General features: G+C 50.8%; 1 protein-coding gene and 1 long non-coding RNA gene across 4 annotated transcripts in view; one reads left to right on the top strand and one right to left on the bottom strand.

Annotated features, from left to right (window-relative positions):
• Nfam1 (Nfat activating molecule with ITAM motif 1) overlaps positions 1-1,491 on the bottom strand; it is a 36,662-nt gene extending 35,171 nt beyond the window's left edge. For 2 of the 3 annotated variants that reach the window (NM_001271412.1, NM_001271411.1), the window contains exon 1: positions 1,207-1,491. In NM_001271412.1, coding sequence (NP_001258341.1) covers positions 1,207-1,286 — 80 coding nt within the window. In that variant the 5' untranslated portion in view covers positions 1,287-1,491. The remainder of the gene's footprint in view (positions 1-1,206) is intronic. The other variant, XM_006521486.4, reaches the window with a different exon arrangement.
• Positions 1,410-6,684, top strand: Gm32620. The gene is made up of 3 exons (XR_384275.3): positions 1,410-1,598; positions 2,353-2,446; positions 5,817-6,684. It is a non-coding gene; the product is annotated as a predicted gene, 32620 (long non-coding RNA).
• The last annotated feature ends 17,407 nt before the right edge of the window (positions 6,685-24,091 follow it).

Below are 24,091 nucleotides of genomic sequence, written 5' to 3' on the forward strand. Positions count from 1 at the left end.
CACCTCATCAAAGTCAAAGTGGCACCGAGGAGAGGCGTTGGTGGACAAAGTGCTCACAGCATAAGTGTAAGGACCAGAGTTCGAAACCCTGGAATTCGAATAAAGCAGAGTAGCACGTGTCTCTGATCTTATTGTTCCTGCCACAAGACAGGAAGCAGAGACAGAATCCTTGGAAGCTTGCAGGCCAGCCAGCCTGGCATTCACAGCAGTGACAGACAGACAGACCAGACAGACGGATGGGCGGGTGGGTGGGCAGGCAGACAAACAGACAGGCAGGCAGGCTATTTCAAACAGGTAGAAGGCAAGGATGTTCACCCGAGGCTGGCCTCTGACCTTCGTAAACTCACCTCGGCACACACAGGCACACGCACACACACACATGATTTATAAAATAAATAAGTAAAGTCAAACAGAGAACAGTTAGTACTCAGCCTCCACAGTGGAGTGTCCCTGGGTCAGCAATGGACCAGCTGCTAGCCAGGCCAAGGCAAGAACACATAGTGCCTGACAGACATTACCCAGCACCACCAGGGAACACACCTGAGAGGGACACCCTTGGAGGTGCGCTGGCCTAGATAAATTGGCCTCTACCCCACAGCTTGCTTTGAATCCAGACCTCCCAGCTTCCAAGGGAGCCTGGAACTAGGATAGGACAGCAGTGTTGGCCCTGGGGAGATTCGCTGGTCATAAAATCCTTGGCCTCTGACTGCATTTTAGAAAGTGCTAAGTGTGACCCTTTCTAGTGTGGCCCCAGGATGCCGTGCTCTGACTGCCTTTCTCTGTATTCACCAACCACCACCAGCAGCACCCAGGGCAGCTCCACCACCTGGCAGATTCAACAGAACTCCTCTACCACAGTAGCCTTGTAAGAGCTGTCTTTTCCATGGACTCCACACCTGACCTCAAAAACACAGCACCCACCTTCCTTATTTAAGGACCAGGAGGCCTAAGCTATGCTGTCAGGAAAGCTGTTAACACTGGGGTGAAGACACAGCACCGTCCCCCCACAACCCCTTCAAATGCCACCTTGACGAGGCATTAGCTAAATATCTTCTCAGTCCCCGAAGGCTTCCCACATGAAGTCTACAATGTTCAAACGCAACCAGCAAATCCCCAGAGACAGGTCCCGGGAATTAGCTGTTCCCGCTGGATGAAAGTCACTCTGATGTATGCGAACAAGAGGACGTGAGAAGGAGACAGACTTGCCTGTTAGCTGCAGGGTCTGGGGCACCGGCAGCAAACAGAGGAAGCACCAGGCTGGGAGCCAGCTGGGTGGGTGCAGGCATCGCACTCGGGCCCCACGTCGCAGAAGCCAGCTCTCCATGGAATACCGTGCGCCAAGCTGGACACTTATCAAAGCCTGTTCCTCCTTCCGCTTCAGGTCACTGCAGACTAAGGCCCCTGCTGGCAGCTAGAGTTCCCTTTTGTGTCCCCATAAGTTCCTCCTCTGGACACCCTTCTGCTTCCTCAAGGCGGTTCCTCTCAGAAACCCTGACCTCCCTCTGAAATAGCGGAAGCAACCTTGGTGAGGGGTTCCAACAGATAAACAGCCTGGGGCTCCAACTCATCCAAGCCACACAGTGGGAAAAGAGCATGCGGTAGGAACCTTGGCTTTCCCGGGCTTCTGGGGCCTCCTTAGTCCCTCGCAGCAGAGGACCCTGTCCTGGAAGCTGGGTGGCCATGCTCCTTAGGTCTGAAACCCTAAAAATGACCATAATCCCACCTGCTCAGACATCCCTGCAAGGTCCCTGCCATCCCTTGAGAAGGTGTCCTGAAGGGGGGGTGGGGTGGGAGTGGGGGGAGCCTAGGGTGGGGGAAGAATAAGCAGAGGAGTGGCAGACTGGGAGGCTGAAGGGCCTTAAGCCACTTGTCCCAGCCTCCGGAGGGAATTTAACACATCCTGGAGTGAGAGACAGTAGCTGGTTCTTCGGAGGAACTCCTCTTGATCCACCTGAACTGATACGCCTCCTCCTCCTCCTCCTCCTCCTCCCACTCCTCCTCCTCCTCCTCCTCCTCCTCCCACTCCTCCTCCTAGGGTGGGGGGGGGGCTCCCTAACCCGACTTCACCCCATCCCCACCCAAGAGGAGACACAGGCCCCTGACTGCCTCCTTCCTTATCAGCTCTGCTCTCGAAGCCCCCATGGCGCTAGAGGTCTCAGTACTGGGACAGTGATGGCTTCCTATGAGGGGGGGAGGGGCCATCCTCTGCAGACTCTAGGGAGAACTCCTAAGGTCCTGGAGCCCCGTGTCTGTTTTGTGACCTGAAAGGTAGGGGCTGAGAGGACAAGGGGAGAAAAGCAGCAGGAAAGAAGTTGAGGGCCAGACCTGCTGAGTCTCGACTTTTCTCATTAGAGCCGTGAACCCAAGAGAGCCCTGAGTAGCCCCACCACACCAGTGAGAGACTTCAGCATGAAGAGGTGAAGCAGCTAGCTCATGATCCCGGCAGGTCTGTGGGGCATAAATGAGAAGGACAGATAGATTTTTACCTGGATTTTCTTTGCCACTTGTGCCAGTGTGGTGGAGGCTGGGCACGTGGCTGATGTTCCCCCCCTCCCCCACCCTTTCATATCACCATGGGGGCTTCTGTCAGTACCTTGCCTAAATCCCTTCCCCTTGGCCTCTGCACAGTTAACAGTGAAAGCTGCAGGGTGTTTGGGAGCAAGAACCCTGAGACTGGTGTGCAGAGGCAAGCAGCCATAGGCCACCCACCCGCAGAGGAAGATGTGTATGAACAGGAGAAGAGGCAGCGCGAAGGGGCGGGCTGGGACCCAGGCGGTATTGGCTGTTGATCCATCAAGGTGATACATGATCACAAGTGTCACAGCGAAGCATGGATAATCTGCTTCACGCCGCTCCCCAGCTCCTGCGGGGAGCAGATTGTCTAAGCACTCCGGTGCCATGGTGATAGACGTCATGTTAATGCCTCGGTGCACAGAGGGAGCATTTTAAAGGCATCGGGCTGCGCCTCCGTGAGTCTCCTCATGACTTGGCACCAGGAGATGCCTGAGTGCCAGGCTGCCTGAAACACAGATCCTGGCTTCCCCAACACTGGTGCTGTCCCCATGCCTGCCCAGGTGCCAGCTAGCTGCTCCTCCCTGCCTGTGCTTGGTACTGCTGTGCATCCCGTGCAGATAAACGTCAGTCCCTGACAGCATACCTGCACCTAAGCTGCAGGCAGCGGGGCCTTACGGGACCCTGCTGAACACCTAGCAAGCCACTCACTGTCCTACCCCCTGCACAGGTCTTCAACTCTACAAGACTTCATGCTGGTGCAGGAAGTTGCTCAGAGGCCAAGCACTGCCTGGGCTCTGGGTGGGGCTGATGAGAACACAGCAAAGGAGGGGAGGGGGCTGAGGGGCTGCATCACCGTGGGGATCCTGAGCTACTGGGAAGAGGCAGGGACAGACCTGAGAAGCAGAGCCCCTCTGACCCAGGTGACAACCCAATGGACATCAAACCAAGGCGCATTCAGAAACCTAAAGGTCTCCGTGACTCTCCAGCACCTGTCACCCAGTGCTTTGAGCTGTAGACCACCTGGGCTCCATTCCATTTGCTGTTTTTTTTTTTTTTTTTTTGTTTTTTTTTTCCTGTCCTGTGCCCCAGGCAGGAGCCCTGAATAAGTAGTAGCAAGGTTCGAAGGTAGGAGGAGGACAGGAAAGAACAGAGACTTCACAGCTCTGGGCTGGGCCTCTGAGCTTGACTTTGTAGATGAGATTCCTGGGGCCAGCACATGTCAGCCGTGGCGTGGGTCTCACTAGGCACCCGCTTACCCCCCATCTACCCTTTATATCTCGCTGGGCACATCCTCTGCCCACAGCACCAGCCTTCCTAACAGATACAGAAGAGCAAGAGCCCATCTTGAGGAGCCATGTCTAAAGGGAACAAAGATAACCCAGGACAACTCAGTATGACTGTGTGGTCCAGCCTAGCCGCTGGGGCCAAACACTCTTCACCTCCAACTTAATGGGCATGGCAACCCTATGTGCTGGTATCTGAAATTCCTTCCATTTAATAGGTGCAGAAACTGAGGCACAGAGAAGACAAAGTGATTTCTAACCACTATCCTAGCGCAGCAGTTCTCAGCCATCCTCATTCTCTAATCTTGGCCCGCCACCCCCAACCAAATAGTTACGTTCGTGGCTACTTTGTAACTTTAATTTTGCTACTGTTCTGAATCTCAATGTAACTTTCTGTGTTTTTCTCAAGGCCTTAGGTGACCCCTGTGTAAAGGTCATTCGGCAGCCCCAACAGGGGCTCATAGGTTGAGAACCTCTGCTCAGACTGAATACCTAAGGGACAGACAGCACACAGAGCAAGGGGACGCCAGGGAAGGAGGAAGGCTTGGCTGGCTCGGGTGGACGGCTTTGTGAACAGCCCTAAAGGAGGAAGTAGAGAGGGGAACCTGGAAGCACGTGGTCCCTTGCAGTCCCTGGGAAGGGGGGTGGGGCTTCCGTAGACTTAGACTAAAACTTCGATAACAAGACAAGTCTCCATGCTAAGTTTACTTCCACCAATGTTTCTTGTTGCCAGGCAGAGAAGAGAAGAAACCAAAGTCAGTCCTTTTTTTTTTTTTTTAAATTTATTTTCTTATTATATGTAAGTACACTACAGCTGTCTTCAGAGACCCCAGAAGAAAGCATCAGATCGCATTACGGATGGTTGTGAGCCACCATGTGCTTGCTGGGATTTGAACTCAGGACCTTCGGAAGAGCGGTCAGTGCTCTTAACCACTGAGCCATCTCTCCAGCCCCCAAAGTCAATCTTTTCCCCTCAGAGTGCCCCAGAAAGGGAGCTTGGACCCAGCCACTGCTGCCTGGCCTGGGCTTGGAGGTTTCTCTTGCAGACACAGAGGTACTAGGACGAGAGGATCAGACCCCTGACCCAGCTTCATGTCACCTCTTCCTTCCCAAGACTCCAGCTCCCAGAGAGACCTATCAGCAAGGAGATCCGGGCTGAGAGTGGCCACTCTGCTCTGACCACTCTGTTCAGGGTGTCAGGGTGTCTAGGGTGTCAGAGGTACACTCCTCTGTCCTGTACCTCACGCGTCCAACAGTGGCAATGGAAAGTTCCCATCCTGGGGACACTGGGCTCACATTTGGGAAGGATGCTCTCCCACCCTGTGTAGCTGACCTGCAGGCACCGGGCCGATGCGTTTGATCATTTGATCAGATCCTCACCAAAACAGGGCAAGAGAGCTGACCGTGACCCCAGGATAAACCATACAATCCCGAGCCGACCCTCGGTGAGCCACCTCCTTACCTAGGAGGGAATGAACTCCGCCATTGGAGGCAGGCAAACCCATCTGGAGCCCATCACCCTGCATGCTGATGGGAGGTTTCTGCCCTGGCAAGAAGCCCAGGCTGGCCCATCTCCAAATCTCACCTCGGTTCAGGCTGCCCTATATCTTTGGCTGTTCCTTCCATTTGAGACCTAGTTTTAAAGGCTTTTCATCTACGTGCTACTTCCATTCTCACAGAAACATTGTGTGGGAGGAGTTATCATTGCCCCTAATTTACAGATTAGAAAACTGAACTCAAGTTCCACCGCAAGGACGAAGGCAGATAGGAACTTGGGCTCCTGGCTCTTTGGCCCCTGTGTGTTCTTGCATCCTGCAGTCCCCCTGGTTTTCCCACCAAAACACCTATCCTAACTCTCATATAGTAAGAAAAATAGAACAAATGACTTGTTTGGAGGTGGTAACAGACAGTCTAGGACAAGCACCTAGGGTTCGCATGTTAAATACATACACGTAACATGTGGAGAAATAATGAAAGACAAAGGTAACTCCCATTTTCAACATTTCTTCCATGTAACAGCATGCACCCTGTGGGGCTCTTTGGATGGCTTTGTCACTGGAAGAAACAAGCACCACCCAGGAAGCTAATTGCTGGAGGTCCCGAGGAGTAGCTGTCAACCTACTGAGTCTTCTACCTTGGGATTTCTCTTCTGACCATGATGGACAGCCCCAGAACTGTTCTGTGCTGATGGCGCCACCTGGTGGCTGGCGTGGGAATGCCCTCAAAGGAGACTCCCGTGTCCCTTGGCGCTCTAAGGAACCTGGGCCATTCAGAGGCCAACACCTTGCCAAGTTAGACCCAGACATGAATGGCAGCAGGGTGGAGTAGTAGAATAGAGGTCAGGGTCAGGCAGTACACAATGTGCCAGGAAGACTGTGGAACCGAGAGCAGGGCCCCAGCGTGCCTCTTGGAGGCACTTCAGCCCTTCCTGGGGGCAGGAGAACAATTCACTTCTTCCAGACAGCTGCTTCTGCTGGAAGCACTTTCTAGTCTTTTCTAGAGCCTCCTTCCCAGCTGCTTACTGGCCGCCAGGCAAACCCCTCCCATCTTCTGCAGGCACAACTGGGGACTTTCCAGGGGCAGTCTCAGCCAATTAAGGAAACAATTAGCCTCCCCTGAGGCAAATTCATGCTTTGTCACCCACAGCACTCTGGTTCTGTGGGACTTGTGGGCACAAGATGTGTGTGTGTGTGTGTGTGTGTGTGTGTGTGTGTGTGTGTGTGTGTATCCCACCTTGAAGCTGTTTGGTGAAAGATTTAAAGAGACAGAGGTGAAATCACTTGACAAAAATAAGTCATAACAGAGACAAGTGTTAGCTGGCTGCACACCTGTGAGCCCAGTACTTGAGAGGTGGAGACAGGAGGATCAAGAGTTCAAGGCCTGTGGTGGTGGTGGTGGTGGTGGTGGTGGTATATGCCTTTAATCCCAGAGGCAGAGGCAGGTGCATCTCCATGAGTTTGAGGCCAGCCTGATCTACAAATCGAATTCCAGGAAAGCCAGGGCTGGAACAGAGAAAGACGTGTCTGGGGTGGGAGTGGGGGAATTAAACAAAGAAAAAAGAGTTCAAGACCCACTTAGGCCACATGGGCCCCCCTCCCTGTCTCTTCTGCAGGCAGCTGGTTCCTTGTTTCCGGTCCCTAGATGGGAGGGCACTGAGGAGTTGCTTCTAACAAGGATTCCTCAAGAAGACATGAAGGCTACAGACCTGAGTGGTCTATGCTGTCTGATGAAGGGCTGTAGGATGGGAAGGTGGCAGGGGAGTTTTCGGGAACAAGAGGTGGGACAGGAAAGGGAGGCCATGCAGGAACTTCCTCCACCTGCCAGGGCAGCTGAAGGTTATTGCAAGGGGTGGAGTTCAGGAAGCTGGGCAGCTACAGGAGGTCTCTTAGGACTGTCCCCGGACTTAGCCTCATTCCTTAGGAAAGTTCTGTCTCCTCTGCTACCCTCCCCTCCTCTCCACTTCCCTTTTTCCTTTTCCCTATGGCTGGGGCAGCCTCTCTCCCAGGGCTGCAGAGAGTGTGTCTAACCTACACATCTGTCTCACCCTCAGAAACCTCAAATCCAAAGCCAGCAAAGAATGTAGGCCCAACTGTTTTCAGGGATTCCTTCAGTGACCCTCAGGGAATTCTGGGTCACTCAATGTGGGGTACTATCCTAGGTAGGTATTGTTCTGGCTGCCTGCCAGGGAGGGCAGAGCCTAACACCTGCTCACCTAAGTCGAAACTCCCTAGGAACCCAGCAGGAAACAGCTCAAACAAGGTCCGAACCATGGCGTCGTCCCCAGGCCAAGGTCAAGGCATGACTAAGGCTCTTCAAAAAGTTTCTAGGGTACCAGATATGGGGGTACACACCTGTAACACCAGAACTCAGGAGACAGAGGCAGGAGGACAGAGCGAGTTTAAGGCCAGCCAGACGTGTGTTTGTGTGTGTGTGTGTGTATGTGTGTGTGTATGTGTGTGTGTGTTCTTAAAAGGCTAGGGCTGAAGGCATATTTCTTCCCTTGAGCATCCTCTGATGAAAATTGCCTTCTTCCTAGGATCTAAGCGTGAACAGGGGCAAGAGAAGCTGTTACTGTTGCTGTCTGCAGCCAGAGTCTGTTTCTTTTTTTCTTCTTTAAATGTATTTACTTATATTTGTGTGTGTGTGTGCACACATGTGCACCCCAGAAAGAGCTAAGACCCTACTTCTGATTCTTCTCTCACCCTCTCATAGATGTTTTGGCCTCTGGTAGCATGCCTACCCTATGTGTGTATGTGTGTGTGTGTGTGTGTGAGTCACAGGCAGAGGGCAGGGTCAGTGGAAAGAGGAGCTGCCTGTGGCCTGCCCCTCCAGTCAGCTTCCCCATATTAGTGAGAGGAGGCCTCTGTGACCCTTTATGCCTTTGCCCTGGATAGGTGGGGCTTTTCCTTGGATCTTAAAGCCTTCTTCCCAGTACACCAAGCAAGGTCTCCATTCTTGCCACAGATAGGATAAGGGGGTCCTGGCTCCCCTCCTTCATCTTTCCAGGACACCCTGAACCCTTAAACCTCCCCTTCCCTACCAAGAACAGCCCCGCTTGCACTCACTGCTATCTGGCTGGGGTCTCTCTCATGCTGGGTCACACAGTCTCCCTGGAGTGCTTTCACTGCCCCTCCCCCCTGAGCTTGAGCTGCAGCCAAGTAGCTGTAGAGACCTCCAGTGCCTTGAAGCCCTCCTTCCTCTGCGGACATGGGTGGCCTTTGGTGGCAGCCCAAGAGGCTGTCTGATGTGTGCTTCCCACTTGGCAGGGCCTGTCCTACCCTTTAGAGAACTGGTCAGGGTAGCCCTTGGGAGAAGGGTTGTGTTGAAAGAGCCCCTCCCTTCCCTTCCTCTCAGCCTTAAAACAACCCCCTGCATACTGAGATTGACAGTTATTGCTTTGATTCAGAAAAGCAAGCAACCAAACAACCATTATCCAGCTGGGGAGATGGCTTGGAGATGGCAGGATTAAAACCTGACAACCTGAGCTCAGCCCTAGAAAAGCCTGGTGCTGCGGTGTTCATTGGTAATCGACAGGGAGAAGGAAGACAGAGACAGGAGAGCCGCCCAGAAGCTCACAGGCTAGGCAGCCTGAGCAGACGGCTCAGCCAGAGAATAAGTGCAGTGCACATTTCTTTAATTCCAGCACTCCAGAGGCAGGTGGATCTCTGAGTTCAAGGCCAGCCAGGACTACAGGGAAAGTTCCAGGACAGCCAGGGTTACCCAGAGAATCCCTGTCTTGAAAAAAAAAAGAAAAAGAAAAAAAAAAAAAGAAAAGAAAAGAAAAAAGGGAAACAAAATACGACTATAGGCCCTTACAATAAATATTGACTTGCCATTCCATTCTAACAGGAATAGAATTCACTTTACAAAGTTTAAAAGGTGATGACACCATGAACATAAAGCAATTCAGACAAGGGACAGGTGACCATCTGTGTGACACAACCCCATCTTATACTCTTAACCCCTCTTCGTGTTACAAGAATTTTGTAAAGCGCCCCTCACCCCTTTTTTGAGACAGGGCTTTACTACGTACATCACCACCCCTGGCCACTTTAAAAGCAAAACACGACAACCCCCAAACCAAGAAACAGGGTCACATGTATCCTGGCTTCAAACTCACCGTGTGGCCAAGATGACCTTCAACTTCTGATCCTCCTGTCTCTGTTTTCTGAGTGCTGAGATTACAGGCGTGTGCGGGGCATACCTGGTTCATACAATGTCTGGGATCAAACCCAGGGCTTCCCGCAGGCTCGCCGAGCATCCTATGAACTGCTCTGCGTCTGCAGCCCTTTGCCATGCCATAGTCCATGGAAAGGGTTTTAGCTTTGGGGTCCAGCTTATCTCGTGTAGGAGCAGCACACACTCTGGCTTTGTGGCGTGGCGGGTTTTCTGAATGAGCGCTAATCTTAAAATTCTTTGGATGGATCCCACTTACACCCCACGTTGCTTTGAAACCTCCCTGCGGGAGCCTGTTCTGTTAGCTTTGTTGATGTCAGCACTTCATGCCAAACCAGCAAGAAATTTAAATCCTTTCCATCCCGGCCGTTGGTTCATTCTACTTCCCTTCATGCCTCAGTGGGAATGTTCTGGAAGCCATGTGTCCCCTTAGACAGACAGCAGAATAACTGAACTGTACACAGAGGTAACTTCGAGTCCTATGGAATACTCCAAATGCCAAGTTAAATGCGTTCCCAAGTCAGTTTTCCCAAAATATGCCCTAGCTGGCCAAAACCAGCCGGCTGGGCGGGAGTCAGGAAGGAGAGAACTAACACTTGAGGCCAAAAGGAATCACATCAGCAAGCTTTGAGACGCATCCGACCCTGTGAACACGGTTGGAAAGAATCGCATGTATAAAGAAGTGGGTGGACCCTGGCAACTACCTCTTGGTAACTCCAGAGAAAGTACACCCCCCCCCCAATACACACACAAACACAAAAATGCAGTGCCCAAATTTTGCTTTGAGGCAGAGTTTCACTATGTGGCCTAGATTGGCCTTGAGTTCACTATGTAGCTCAGGCTGGCCTCCAACTCAAAATCTGCTTGCCTCATCCTCTGGAGTGCTGGGGTTACAAACATACCTCCACTCCTGGCCTACCTCCGGATCCTTTTGTCTCTCGCTCAGGAGGCCCAGCCTCTCAGTCAGCCTTTCCCAGGTGATAATGACTCTGCCTTAGGCAGGAGGTTTGGGTTCAAGGTCCTACCTAACCCTGCCTCTGGGCAAACTGTCCAGGAGGCCTGACATTACTTCCTTCATTGGTAAACTGAGAATAGTCCCATTAGTCCCTGTTCCCTGCTGCAGATGTGCCTGTAAACTGTGAGTGGCCACGGGTCATATGGGGCATCTCATAGAGCACTGTAAGGTGGCTCAGTTCTGTCAGAGCAGAACTGTCAAACTCTATTGGGGTAGCCTGGAGCTCATGAGTTTCAGGGTGGTATTTCTGAATCGGGTCTCTGAACTCACCTCCAAACTGGGCTGGAGGCCATGCCTCCAGAATCCAGAATCCAGTGTCATGCTGGCTTAGCCTAGGCACTCTGCCATGCTAACCATAGCTGCCTCAGCAGACAGACTCCAGAGGTAAAAATCTGAAAGGCCTCCTGCAGTTCCTCAGCTCAGGCCTGATGGCTGACAAGCCCCTCCTCCTGCTGTGGAGAACTCCAGCCCGCACTTTCCCTCCAACTCAACCCACCCCCTCTTCATCCTGGCATCAAAAGCCTGTTTGATCAGCTTTTCATCCATTTTCTAAAGATTGTGGCGACTGAGGGATGTTCTGAATCTCTCAGAATTATACATACTATACCCTGGCCCTGCGTCGGGGCAGCCACAAGCCTGACTTTGGGTGGCTGCCGGGCTCTCTGACAGTCCTTTATCACTCATACCCCTGAGGCCCCCTTGGCCCCTGGTCCTACCAGAGTCATCATGAGGACAGGGTCAACACAACATCTGCAGAGGGTCGGGAGCCCTGGGCAGAGATCAGATGTTCCTGTAACTGGGGTGAGCCAGGAAGGGGGGGGGACCAGATCTGTGGGAAAAGGTGATGTCTGTGCAGTATGTGTCCCCTGTGCCCCCTCCTCTTTGCTGACAGGAGGGAAGACTGATGGAGTCCTGCCTGAGTATTCTGTATGGAGTCTTTAGTCATAAGCCTTCTCATTTGCTGGTAAATCCCGGGTTTACTGAGCAGTTTTTCAACCGTTTTCGCCCCGTGAGCTTCCCGGGAAACCCTTGGGGGAAAGGGGAATATGAGCTGAGTTAGAAGAGCCAGGACACGCTGGAGCCTGTGAGGTCAGGAGAGAGCCCAGCGGGGCGAGGCAGAAGTCGGAGAGGGTGCTGGGTCAGAGTCCAAAAAGCATACCATGAAAAGACACGTTAAAGGAAAAGTGGGGCATCGTGCGACACACCTGTGATTCCAGCCTGTAATCCCAGATGGGTCAGGGTCAACCTCCACTAAGTAGCAAAGTTGAGGCTAGCCTGGGTTACATGAGACCGCGCGCGCGCGCGCGCGCGTGTGTGTGTGTGTGTGTGTACACAAGCGGGGGAGGGCGAGGGGGTTAAGAAAGGAGGGAGAGAGAGACAGAGGCAGGCAGAGAAAGACAGAGAATCCAGAACTGTATCCCACCTTAGGGAATTCCATAACCTTTGTTACTTTTTGCCTCTGTGGACACTGAGAGCCTAGACCTTTCGTGTGAGATCTGGCTTGCTTGCTCTTTGGGAAAGATGTGTGACCTCAGCACCCAGTCCTTTCTATTTGAAGGTTCCCTGCCATCCCCATGGATAAGGAAGCTAAGTGATTTTTCCCAGGCCAGTTGATGGCCTTTGAGCCAGTGGGTGGCTGGCCCCACTCAGGTCAGTGTAGGGCAGCTAGTGCCGGAGCCCGGCAGGATGGCTAACTCAGGAGGGGTCCAGTTCTACTGCCAGGTCCTGCATGGCTGTCTACAGTGGGAAAAAAGTGTCTGGCCTTGTGCAGATGGCGGCAGGACAGCAAGCAGGCTAAGGACAATCTGGCAAGCAAAAGAACCAGAAAGTTGGGGGAGGGCAGGAAAAGCAAGCCGCCATTGTTGGGGCGTGGGGAAGAAGTTTGCTGGGCAGGCCCGACACAGCAGAAAGACATGAGTGAAACGGTTGGGAGAAGAGAGTGGGCGGGCGCCATGGACCTTATGAGGAATGGCAAGCTGTGACCCTCTGCTTAGGGGCTGTTCTAGCTCACCTGCCCCAGGCAAGGCCTGGAGAATGAACCGACAGACAGGGGAGGGAATAGTGTGATGGTGACCACAGAGGCCAGCCAGGGGCTGGTCCAGCTTGTTTTGCTACTCAACTGCTTTCTTCATGTTCCTAACCCCCCAAGTACAGTAAAACAAAACAAAACAAAAACCTTTTATCTCAAGAACACACACACACACTCACACACACAAGAGTGAAGTGCCCCGTGGCCGCCTGGGAAGAGCAGAGGATTTGGTAGCACCCCCAGGGCACCCACAGGTAGGGAACTGGAGTCCTCAAGGGTGCTCGGTGGGTGGAACGATGACTCAACAATGAAGAGCACTGCTCTTGCGGAGCATCCAGAATCGATTCTCAGCTTACAACTGTCTGTAACAACAGTCCTAGGAGATACAACATCCGTTTCTGCTCTCTAGGAGCACCAGGCAATCATACAGGGACATTTAAGCAGGCAAACAGGCCATACACACAAACATAAAATAAAATGCCCATGGCCCCTGGACGCTAGAGTAGGGTGGGGAGGATCCTTGCCCGGAACCTTCAGGCTTCCAGCTGAGCTGCGGTGCCCCTCGGCCCAAACTCTAATTTAAGACACTACCTTTAGAGCACTGGTTTTGGAAGTCTTGGGAATTAACAAGCTGAATAGAGACCATGTGAGGGCCACCACACAGCTCAGTCAGCCGCAGAGCACTTGCCTAACAAGTACAAGATACCTGCTTCACACCAATACCAAAAGTAAAAAAAAAAAAAAAAGAGAGAGAAAATCAGAAGGAAGGTAGAGCCTCCTGGGGGGGTGGATGGGAGGGTGAGGGGGGGCGGTCATCAAGGCAAGTGTTTTCTTTTATTGAATTTGTTCATTTGTTTTATGAGATAAGATCTCCCTCTAATTGAGGCTGGCCGTGAACTCACCGTGCTCCTCCGGCTTCAATATTTTCAGTGCTTTGTGATTCCAGATATAAAGCCACGTGCTCAGTAAGACTAAGACTGTAAGACTCCGGGGAGCCTTAGCTTACTGAGGACCCCCTGAGTGAACCACGTGGAGCTGGGATCGATGCAAAAAGCAAGAGGAATTTATTGTTCCAGTGCACTGGGGTTGTCCCAGACCTGAAGGAGAGGCAGCGAACCCCAGTACCCAGTCGGCAAGTTTTCACATGGTTTCCAGGGGCAGAATAGAGCATCAGCAACTAGGCACAATATGATTGGCGGAACAGTGCACCCTTTAAACTGATTGGTCTTTAGGGAATGAGGTGACAAGGACTTCCCTTGTCTGAAGGCGGGCAATGGCCCGTTCTACGGAATGTGTCCCTACTCACAGGTTGGTTCCACCCTGTTGTCTGAGAAATGTTAATTAGCCTCTTCCTTCCTTCCGTAGGGGCAAGTGTTTCATGACCTTTCCAGAGTTCTTAAGATGACCTTTTCAACCATTGATTTCAAACACCCCAGAAGCCATGTTGGAACAGCCCCTTCCTAAGCTAAGATCTGCAGGAGGAAGATGCTGGAAGCAAGCCCTCCAAAAGGACTCATGACTACAATCCCAGCACTTGAGAGGCTGAGACAGGATTGCTACTCATTCTAGGCCAGCCTGGGCTACATAGCAAGTTTTAGGCTAGCCAGTGTTACAGACTAAGTCCTTTAAGATATATTACTTGATGAAAAAAAATCTTGGCAGTAGATACCTTCAGCTTATTCACCTTCATGGCAGGGCTTCTGACCCTACAGTAGCAGGTTTATTCCGTACATGCCTGGCTTTGCACTAGGAGCACTTGTCCATAGGTCAGCCCTTCTCTGGTTAAAAAGAGAAAATATCAAAAGAGTCAGAGCGATGAAACTGAGCGTAATACCCTTAAAAATCAAATGTGTCCAAACTTTCTTCTGTCTGTTCTTCCCCTCACTTCCTGTTCTGGGGATGAAAATGTAGGCCTTGAGGAATGAGAGGAGGAAGGGGAGGAAATGACGTAATAATACTCACTCGTAAAATTCCCAAAAGAAAATACTGAGCCCGAGAGATGGTTCAGTGGTTAGGGGCACTTGCTGGAGTTCAGTTCCCAGCACCTAGGTCAGGCAGTGCCTGCCTGTAACTCCAGCTCCTGAGACTCTGGTGCCCCCTTCTGGCCTCCTAGGGCACTGCAAGCATGTGAGTCTCCCTGCTTTCATGGATCATTGGCCTATATGGTCCAGCAGGGCATTGGGAGCAGAGATGTGGAACCCTGGCTTCAGAAGTCCTGGAGTCCACACAGTGGATAATCCACACTGGGACCTGCAGTCAGGAGGCAGATCAACTTTACTTAGGGGGATTGAAGGCTTATAAAATGTGGGCGACTGAGAGCAGAGACATCCAGGTGTGCAAAGGTCATTGGCTGATGGCTTCTCATGCCTCATCAGCATGGGGAAGCATTTCAGGAATCTCAGGTGCTACTGCACAGGTTTTATCAGGAAAAAGGAAATTGATCCTTTAACCTAATTGAAGCTTCGTGACATTCCTCAGGTGGAGTGAAGGGGCTTAGAATTCCCGGACAAGGTCAGAGAAGGAGAAACTCTGCTAACCAAGGGAGTCTCCCACATTGCACCGAGCCCAGAGGCTAGCTGGTCATAGTAGACTTCAACGTTAATTAGCAGTTTCCCCACACGTGCACGTACATACCCACACACATACATACCCATACACATATGCACATAATTTAAAATTAAAAGCAAACTCTTGCTGGGAGGTGGTGGCGCACGCCTGTAATCCTAGCCTTCGGGAGGCAGAGGTAGGTGGAGTTTGAGGCCAGCCTGGTCTACAGAACAAAGACCAGGACAGCCAGGGCTATGCAGAGAAACCCTGCCTCAAAAAACCCAAAACAAACACCACCACATAAAAACAGGGCTTCCTGTATGCTGGATCAGTAAAGATACTGAGATGCAGTCAATCTTTTTTACCCTAAAAATACGTGTGTGTGTGTGTGTGTGTGTGTGTGTGTGTGTGTGTGTGGTGTGTGTGTATTTACACTTAAAAAAGAGTAAAATTCACTGTCTTTGGTGTATAGTTCTCTAGGACAAATGTATACTTATGTAATCATGACCACAGACACAATCCAGAACATTCCATCATCTCCAAGTCTCCCTGCTTCTCCCCTAGCAACCACAGCCTGTTCCACCTTCCCAGACTGTCTGAACAGTGACCTGGACAGGCAGCTACCAAGCCTGGCGCTCTCAGCGGACACGTATCTGTCCCTCTGTGCTGTTGCGTGGACAGACACCTGCTCCTTTTTTTTTTTTTTTTTTTTTTACCTGCTCCTTTTTTAATAGGCTTCTTTTATGGTCTCTCGGTGAATGAACTACACAGCTTGCTCATCTGTTCTCTAGATGGGGGGCAGGGGGGGCAGCTTTCCAGCTTGTGTGCTCTAAAGGCAGCTGTTAGAGCATTCCCCGGTGAGCATTTCACTTCTCTGGGGTCCCTTTGAGGTTTCAGAGAGCCCATAACTCATACCAATGCAAAGCTTCCCTGGAGAGGAGAGCATGGCCCAAGGGTTCTCAGGTCACCTCAGGAGCACAGGGACAAGACAGCAGGGATCCCTCTGTTGGGAGCTGTCCCTCCACGGGTAATAGGTGTTCTAGCTCTGGTCTTCATTGTCCTTAAATCCTCTTAAATAGCAGTGAGTTAAAAGCCTCTTTTGGTAAACTCTGAGTTTGCCTCCTACTGGCTCACCCTGATGCTCTTCTCTAAATCAAGGTCAAGAAATATGGTTTTGCCCAGCGTGGAAGAACTTCTCAGATGCTACGGGGATGGAGAAGAGCTGTGACTGCATCCCTGCCTCTCCTTAGCTGACAGAGTGACCATGAGACTGGAGCCACAGGCAATCTGACATCCCCCATCATTCTTCCCGGAAGCCACATGTGGCCTCACCTAACACCCACAGCCCAGCAGGTCCCCTGTAAGAGAGCTGCGATTGCATGTATTCTTGCTACACATTGGGCTTGCGTGTGCCTTCTGGAAAGTCTAAACCAAGTCTTCACACGTATTCAACAGATGCGTTTACACGGAGCTGTATCTCTCGGCTGACATGCTCAGCTGTGCATGGGGCTACCTGGGATGAAACTTAGGTCCTGATGCTGGCACGGCAAGCACTTCACAGACTGAGATGTTTCTCCAGCTTGAAAACAAACAAACACATGACTTCTAACCAGCCCTAGCTGTGTTCTCTTTACAGCAGTGCAATGGTAGCATGCATGTTCAGAGACCATGGGCTGTTTATCTGGACAGAATAGACAGTGGGCACAGGCCCCATCAGGCTACCTAGATGACAGACTCCCCAGCACTGTCCTAGCTCAAGGACTGACACTACAGTCTGCCACTTCAGGATCCTAGCACGTGACCCAGGGTCCTTAAAAGCCAGCATTATCATGTAACTATTATCACTGTGTGTGTGTGTATATGAGTGTGTTCAAGTGGGAGGCACACATATGATAGGGTACACATGACGGTCAGAGGACCACGTCAGCGGTTGCTCTTCACGTCCTACCTTGTTTGAGACAGGGTCTCATGTTCACAGCAGCTCTGTGCCAGGTGATACAAACTCAGAAAAGCAGACTTGAGTGGCAAGCCTACATATGCAGCCATCTCTCCCACCCTTGCTGATGTTGTTTTTTTTAAAAAGTTATTTATTTATTATTATTATCTTTATTATTATTATTATTATTATTATTATTTTCAGTTTTCAAGACAAGGCTTCTTCAGTAGTCCTAGCTGTAGACCAGACTGGCCTCTAATTCACAGAGATCCACGTGTCTCTGCCTCCAAGTGCTGGGATTAAAGGTGTGCGCCATCACGCCTGGCTATTATTTTTTAATTATATGTCTGTGTTCAAGGGTTACCTCCCTATGTCTTCTTCTCCCTTGGGGTAGGCAGGCCCCTTGTGCACTAGGCTGGACTGGGGAAGCTTAGCTGGAGCAAGCAGATGTAAGCAGGATCTTGGTTGACAGTGAGTGCTTGGGTAAAGAACACACACCAAGAACAGCTTTGAAGAACTGGTGCCGTTTATTGGGTAGGGGCAGCAAAGGCCATTTAAAACTTTGCAGGTGGAGCTGGAGAGATGGGTCAGTGGGTAAGAGCACCCAACTGCTCTTCCGAAGGACCTGAGTTCAAATCCCAGCAACCACATAGTGGCTCACAACCATCTTTAACGAGATCTGACTCCCTCTTCTGGAGTGTCTGAAGACAGCTACAGTGTACTTACATATAATAAAACAAACAAACAATCAAACAACTTTGCAGGTGAGTAGGGGCTATTTATCAGAATGAGTGTACATCACTGGCTGAGATTGGGTTGCTGAGGATGCCTCATTTGCGTGAGGAGGCATTCCAGGTGCTGCTGGACATGACCTTATAAGAGGACAGGAAGTGGTGGCGCATGCCTTAAATCCCAGCACTTGGGAGGCAGAGGCAGGCAGATTTCTGAGTTCGAGGCCAGCCTGGTCTACAGAGTGAGCTCCAGGATAGCCAGGGGTACACAGAAAAACCCTGTCTCGAAAAACAAACACAAAAAGAAAGGACAGGAAGTTTAATCTGGCTACCTGCTGCATGACCTCCTCTGGAGAGGTAAAGGAAGGGGACACAGGCCTACATGCCCCAGGACATGCAGGCCCGAGGAAGCAGGAAGCAGTCCTACTTCTGCTGATCACATGATGAAGTTTCTTGGGTTTGGACAGGCTTCAACCCCACTCTTATTCCAGGCCTGCTCCTCCCCTTCCTGGTCCCACAGCTCCTTGGCCACACAGGGTATATGTTTGAGCTGCTGCTCTGCTGAGGACAGAGACATCAGACATCCAGGAGCTGGCATTACTAGTGGTTGTGAGGCACCTGGCGTTGGTATCAGGACTTCCAAAAACCCTTACATCACATAGGCGATAGCGAGACCTGCTCACCTGTTGCCAAGGCAACAGCCACCATATTCCCAGAATCCACTTGGCTCACCTCCCATCTTTACCTGTGGCTATGTCACCATCCTTATATAAAAGAAGGTCCCTCTGATCTCTCTCCTTCTCCGCCCCCCTTCTCTTTCCGAGGCCACCTTGCCCTTTTCTCTCTCAATAAACCTCACGTGGACTATTGTGATCTTTCTGGAGCCTTGTGATGATCACAACAGCTGGTGTAGGTTCTGGGAACTGGACTTAGATCCTCTGGGGGAGCAGTGTGTACTCCTAGCAGCTGAGCTGCCTCTCTAGCCCTCCAACAGCTGGCCAGCTTTTTTAATGGCGGAAAGGTCCCACGGAAGTCAGAAGAGGGCCGGGGTCTTCACTCCAACACTGGCTTCCTCAGTCCTGGCCTTCAGTCCTGGCCTTGGAACTATTTTGGTGATACCACGACCACCAGGCCAGAGTTGGAGGATGGCAGCAATGGCTCTTGTCAGTGTTGGTCCCTCGGAATGGGCGTGGCCCATTTTGTATGTTACTTCCCTCAGTGTCCTCTGCAGCCTTCTCCCGTGAGGGCTGTTTGCTGCCCTAGCTGCTGGGCCTGGGTGTGAGTCTGCTTCTCCCTGCTCACAGCTTTCCATAGCTTTACTGAAATGTCACCGTCAACTCACTGGGCTCCCCAGGCTCTGACGTTCTAGCTCACGGTCCCTCTATCTGACCTGCAAACAGCAAAGGCCTCCTTTCTCTTGTTTGGCCAAAGGTCCTGGGGTCACATTGCTCTTCTGTTTCTCCCCTACCGCCTATCTCCTGTGCCATTAAAGCCATTGTTCTCCCTTAAATGCATTCAGCGTCCCCAACTCTTCTTTCACCAGTCAAGGCCATTACTACTGCTCCTGGTTTATTGTAACGACCCTTTGTGGGTTTCTGACCCTGGCTCTAGTCAGCTGCCCACCAGGCAGCTAGAATGGCCTCTGCCGATGGGCGCCATCAGCCATAGTTTTGTTCAGGACTCCGGAGCAAGCAGGGTGTGGTAGCACACACTCGGAAGACTAATTCGGGAGGATCCTGAGGTTATGGGACAGCCTGGCTACACAGTGAGACACAAACCAGCAACAACAACAGCAACCACAGACCAACTTCAAGTTGCCTCCTCATCCAGCTGTGTGGCTCTCCCGGTCCTTCCAGCTGTGTGTTAGCCTCAGTCTTCCTGTGCGAGCACCCTCCCAGGCTCTCTTCCCTCTCTGCTTCCCTCTACCACCCCTCCTGACCACATTGGAAACAAGGATACCCCTGCTTCAGGCCTTCCACATTGGCTGCTGTCTGGAAGGCATCCCTCGTTCAGGTCTGGACCCCAACCTCAGCTTCTGACTCAGACACGTCACCCCAACCCAGAACACTCCTCGACCATTCCATTTAGAATGTGACCTAAACCTTCTCCATCTGGATGTCCCACCCCTCAAGCCCAGCTGATGTCAGCAACAGTCTGTCACACTGAAGGGACTGATGGTGGCCTCCCCATCCTAACTAAGTGCCCAGAACAGCACAGGCACCATAGGCCTCTGCTAAGGACTTACTTGGGTCAGGGAAAATGACCGCAATTACGATGGAGCATTAACACAGATAGCTGGAAGGTGTCAGAGGGCATGCTCTCTGCTGGGTGGGCACTGTGGTCAGGCAGCGTTGTCTTTTCAGATTAGCGAAGAAATTAGCTCGGGCAGGTGTCCTCCAGCTGTGACAGTGCGTGGAGACGGATACTGCCAGAAGAAAAATCAGAACGGAACACGCTGCAGAAAAGTCACACGCTTGAACCAAGCCAGGTATTTGGAGGCGTAAGATTGGAACTGGGAAGTCTGAGGTGTTTTTATTTGAGCACCTTGGGCTCACAGTGGACTCAGGCCGCGAGCGTGTGAAAAAAAATCACTGCCGCCCACTCACGCCCGCAACCCCTCCCCCACTTGCGTGGCTGGAGCGGGATTGCCATGGGTTCCGGACTTGTCTGGGTACACAGTGAGTCTTTGTCTTAACACTCACGCACACTCACACATACACACACACACACACACACACACACACACACACAAAGAAGATGCTCACATTAATACAGCAATGCCACATGGCTGTGAGGCCCATGAAGCCAAAGCTGTCCTCACTGGTGTCCTCACTGTGACCATTCCCGTTCCAAGCTAGTTCTTCCTGTATTCTCTCGGCTATAATCCAATTTGAATTTCTGACTTCAAGGGAAGCTGAATGTCCCCAAGACAGCTAACTTTTACTTCACTGACACATAATCCAGGGGACTCAGAGATAATTAAGCCAGCTGCCTGCCCGCTGGGTCTGCCTGGCTACCTGACATTCGTCACTCCACTGATGGGATCCAGAGCCTCTCCCTGTGTGTTTTCTTACCTGGGACAGAGGATTGGTAGAAGGTCCACTCTCCTGAGGCCACTATGACCATTAAATACAGTCAGGGATGTGTGTGTGGCTCCTGGACTCACACTGTGAGTGCTGTGTCCCTGTCCTGGGTGGAAGCTGGACTCTCTGCCTCCCTTTACTCCAGAGCCTAAGGCAGAATGAGGAGGAGCAGCTGGCTTCTGAGGCTGCGAAAGGAGACTTGCCCTGGCTAGTTCTTTTCCTTCTCTCCTTCTTTCTTCTGTCACTGCCTCTCCTGCTAAGTATCTTACTTTTCTTTTTTAAACAGTCTCATGTAGCCCAGGATAGCCTCAAACTTGCTATGTAGCTGAAAATAAGCTTAAACTTCAGATCTTCCTGCCCACACCTCCCGAATGCTGGGATTCTAGGTGCACAGAACCACAGAGCCACACTCTTTTTTTTTTTTTTTTTGGCAGTGCTGTGGATGGAACCCAGAGCCTCAGGCACGATAGGGCGGTACTCTACCAACTGACCTGTATCATAACCCATGTTTCCTTTCTTTGATGTTATATGGAGCTAGCTTGCATGGAGACAATCACAGGCAACACAGGCTCAGCATGGAAACGAACCAGGACAACAGCCCTACCCAAAGTGAGACCTGCTGGGCTGCTCTGGCTCCTGGCACACCGAAACTGTGGTCCTACGTATGTGGCTCAAAGCTAACACTCGGTGTAATCTGTTACACAGCCATTGATGTAAGCCCAACACTCGGAGTAGCGCCTGGCTCACAGCCAGCCCTCAGTTAATGACCTGTGACGATCCCTGTATGTACATAAGGGGAATTCACAATGCCCAGAAAGTTGCAGCGTATGAACCTGTTCGCTGGGCACTCGCCACTCTGCCTGCACCCTGCCGCTCCATGAAGTCATACTGAGGGGTGGCCCCAGTGTCACCAGAACAGAAATACCTGCACTGTGTGGTCCCCTTTAACTGAGATGTGGGAGATGGCCAAGAACAGAAATGTGTGTGTTTATATTAAAAAAGCAAAAACAGGACAACCTAAAACGAAGGCTCCACATCTTGGTCCTACAGGTCCCCACAGGGGCAGGGAGAATGGAGCTGGCCTTCTCTAAATACCCCTTGCTTATCGATTCCTTTTGGATCCATGTGGATGCTTTGTTCAGTTATAAACCACAATGAGGCTGTGGCTCATGGGCAGGGCTCTTGCTTAGCATGTTTGTTTGATTCTAGCGCTGCAGGGAAAGATTATAAACCCAAATGAAATTGAAATGAAAAATACAGTCTCCCCTTTTAAAAGAGCAAAATGAAGTGCACACACACACACAGGTGTAACTGTGTATAAAATTGGTGGCTCCATTTCTCAGACAGGAACTATTTTGAGGCAATAATAATTTGACCATGCATTGGATATTTTCAATTGTTTTCAGCAATTGTATCACCAGCAATCAAACTGGCATCATTCTGAGATATAGGATATAAATTCAACATACTAAATATTATATAATATGATTCATGTTGTATAAGTTATTACATATAAACATGTATGAATACATCAAATAAGTAATTATGCTAGAGATTTTAGGAAACAATATTTTCTTTTTTTTTTAAGATTTATTTTATTTATGTGAGTACACTGTAGCTGTCTTCAGACACACCAGAAGAGGGCAACAGATCACATTACAGATGGTTGTGAGCCACCATGTGGTTACTGGGAATTGAACTCAGGACCTCTGGAAGAGCAGGCTCTTAACCGCTGAGCCATCTCTCCAGCCCCAGGAAACAATATTTTCATCATGAGAGAGAAAAAGGAACAAACATGTCAGATGCAAATGAAGTCCTGCGTGAATGTGCATTACTGACATGAACACAGACATGTCACCCCAAAGCCTCAGACTCCAGAGGAACGGCAGAGGCTGATCTAAGTACACTCGTGTGCAGAAATTATGGATTTTGGCTTCCACCTCTCCAGGACTGATCCCTGAGATGAGACTGCCACTCCTCGCAGAGACCTCCCCAGAGATTTGCTCCCCCACACCCCCACTGGTGCTCCCCAGCTGCTGGTGGTCCCCATCAGAGTGCGCAGCCCACATGGTCCTTGCTTGTCTGTAAGCGTGTGTATCCGTCTTTTGTTTATTTGTTTGTTTGTTTTTCGAGACAGGGTTTCTCTGTGTAGTCTTGGCTGCCCTGGAACTCACTTTGTAGACCAGGCTAGCCTCGAACTCAGAAATCTGTCTGCCTCTGCCTCCCGAGTGCTGGGATTAAAGGCGTGCACCACCACGCCCGGCATGTATCCGTCTTTTGTAACTCTCCATTGTCCCAGGCAGGTCAATCCCAAAGCGGTGGATGTCTTGGCACAAATATAAAATCACAGAGCACATGCATCGACTCTGTCATCCTAAATTTAATCTGGAAAATAAGCATGAATTCATATATTCTCTCTCTCCCCCCGTTTCCCTTCCTCTGTCTCTTTCTCTGTGTGTGTGCACGAATATGTCTGTATGCGTCTGTGTTGTCTGTCTTTTTATTTTATTTTGAGACAGAGTCTCATGTAGCCCAGACTAGCTCCCGCTTACTATACACCCAAAGATAAATTTGAACTTTTTAAAAAAATATTTTTATTATTTTCATTGTATGCAGTAATGTATGTCTGCAAGTGGTTATGTGCACATAAGTTGTCAGGCTTGGTGGCAAGTGCCTTTACCCACTGAGCCATCCTACCAGCTCCAATTGCTGTCTCCTAATGTGTCTGCCTAAATCAAGGACGTAGCATCCACACGCAGATCTGAACTTACTGTGGGTTTCATCTGGAACCAGTTCTTGAGTATGAAAGGCCCCGACTTTGCCGCCTTTCTATGTCTACTGTACTGAGACCCAAAAGAAGGGAAATCGTTTTAGATGTGAGACTGGATTAAAATTCAAGTTCAAAAGCATGCAGGCTGGACCCGGGAGGTGGCAAAAGATGAGAGGCTCCATCCAGGCCATCCTCAGCCACACAGTGAGTTCAAGGTCACCCCAGACTACAGGAGGAGCATTTGTCTCAATAAACGCACACAGAGAGCTAACCAGAACACCACAGCTGTCATCTGTGCTGCTGAGCCTGATCAGGATGCTAAAGACCTCTCAGAAGAACGGGGTCCAGGATAGGCCCAGGATAGCCCCGAGGATGCCTGGGCATTTCTGCCTCTGCCTCTGCCTCTGTTTCATTGTCATATATACAGAAGTATGCACAAGCAGCCCCAAACTGCCCCTGCTGTGCTGAAGATGAAAGCAAGCAATATACTCTACACTACTTTTTTTT

Source organism: Mus musculus, chromosome 15 (genome assembly GCF_000001635.26).
Source record: "Mus musculus strain C57BL/6J chromosome 15, GRCm38.p6 C57BL/6J".
Lineage (NCBI taxonomy): Eukaryota > Metazoa > Chordata > Mammalia > Rodentia > Muridae > Mus > Mus musculus.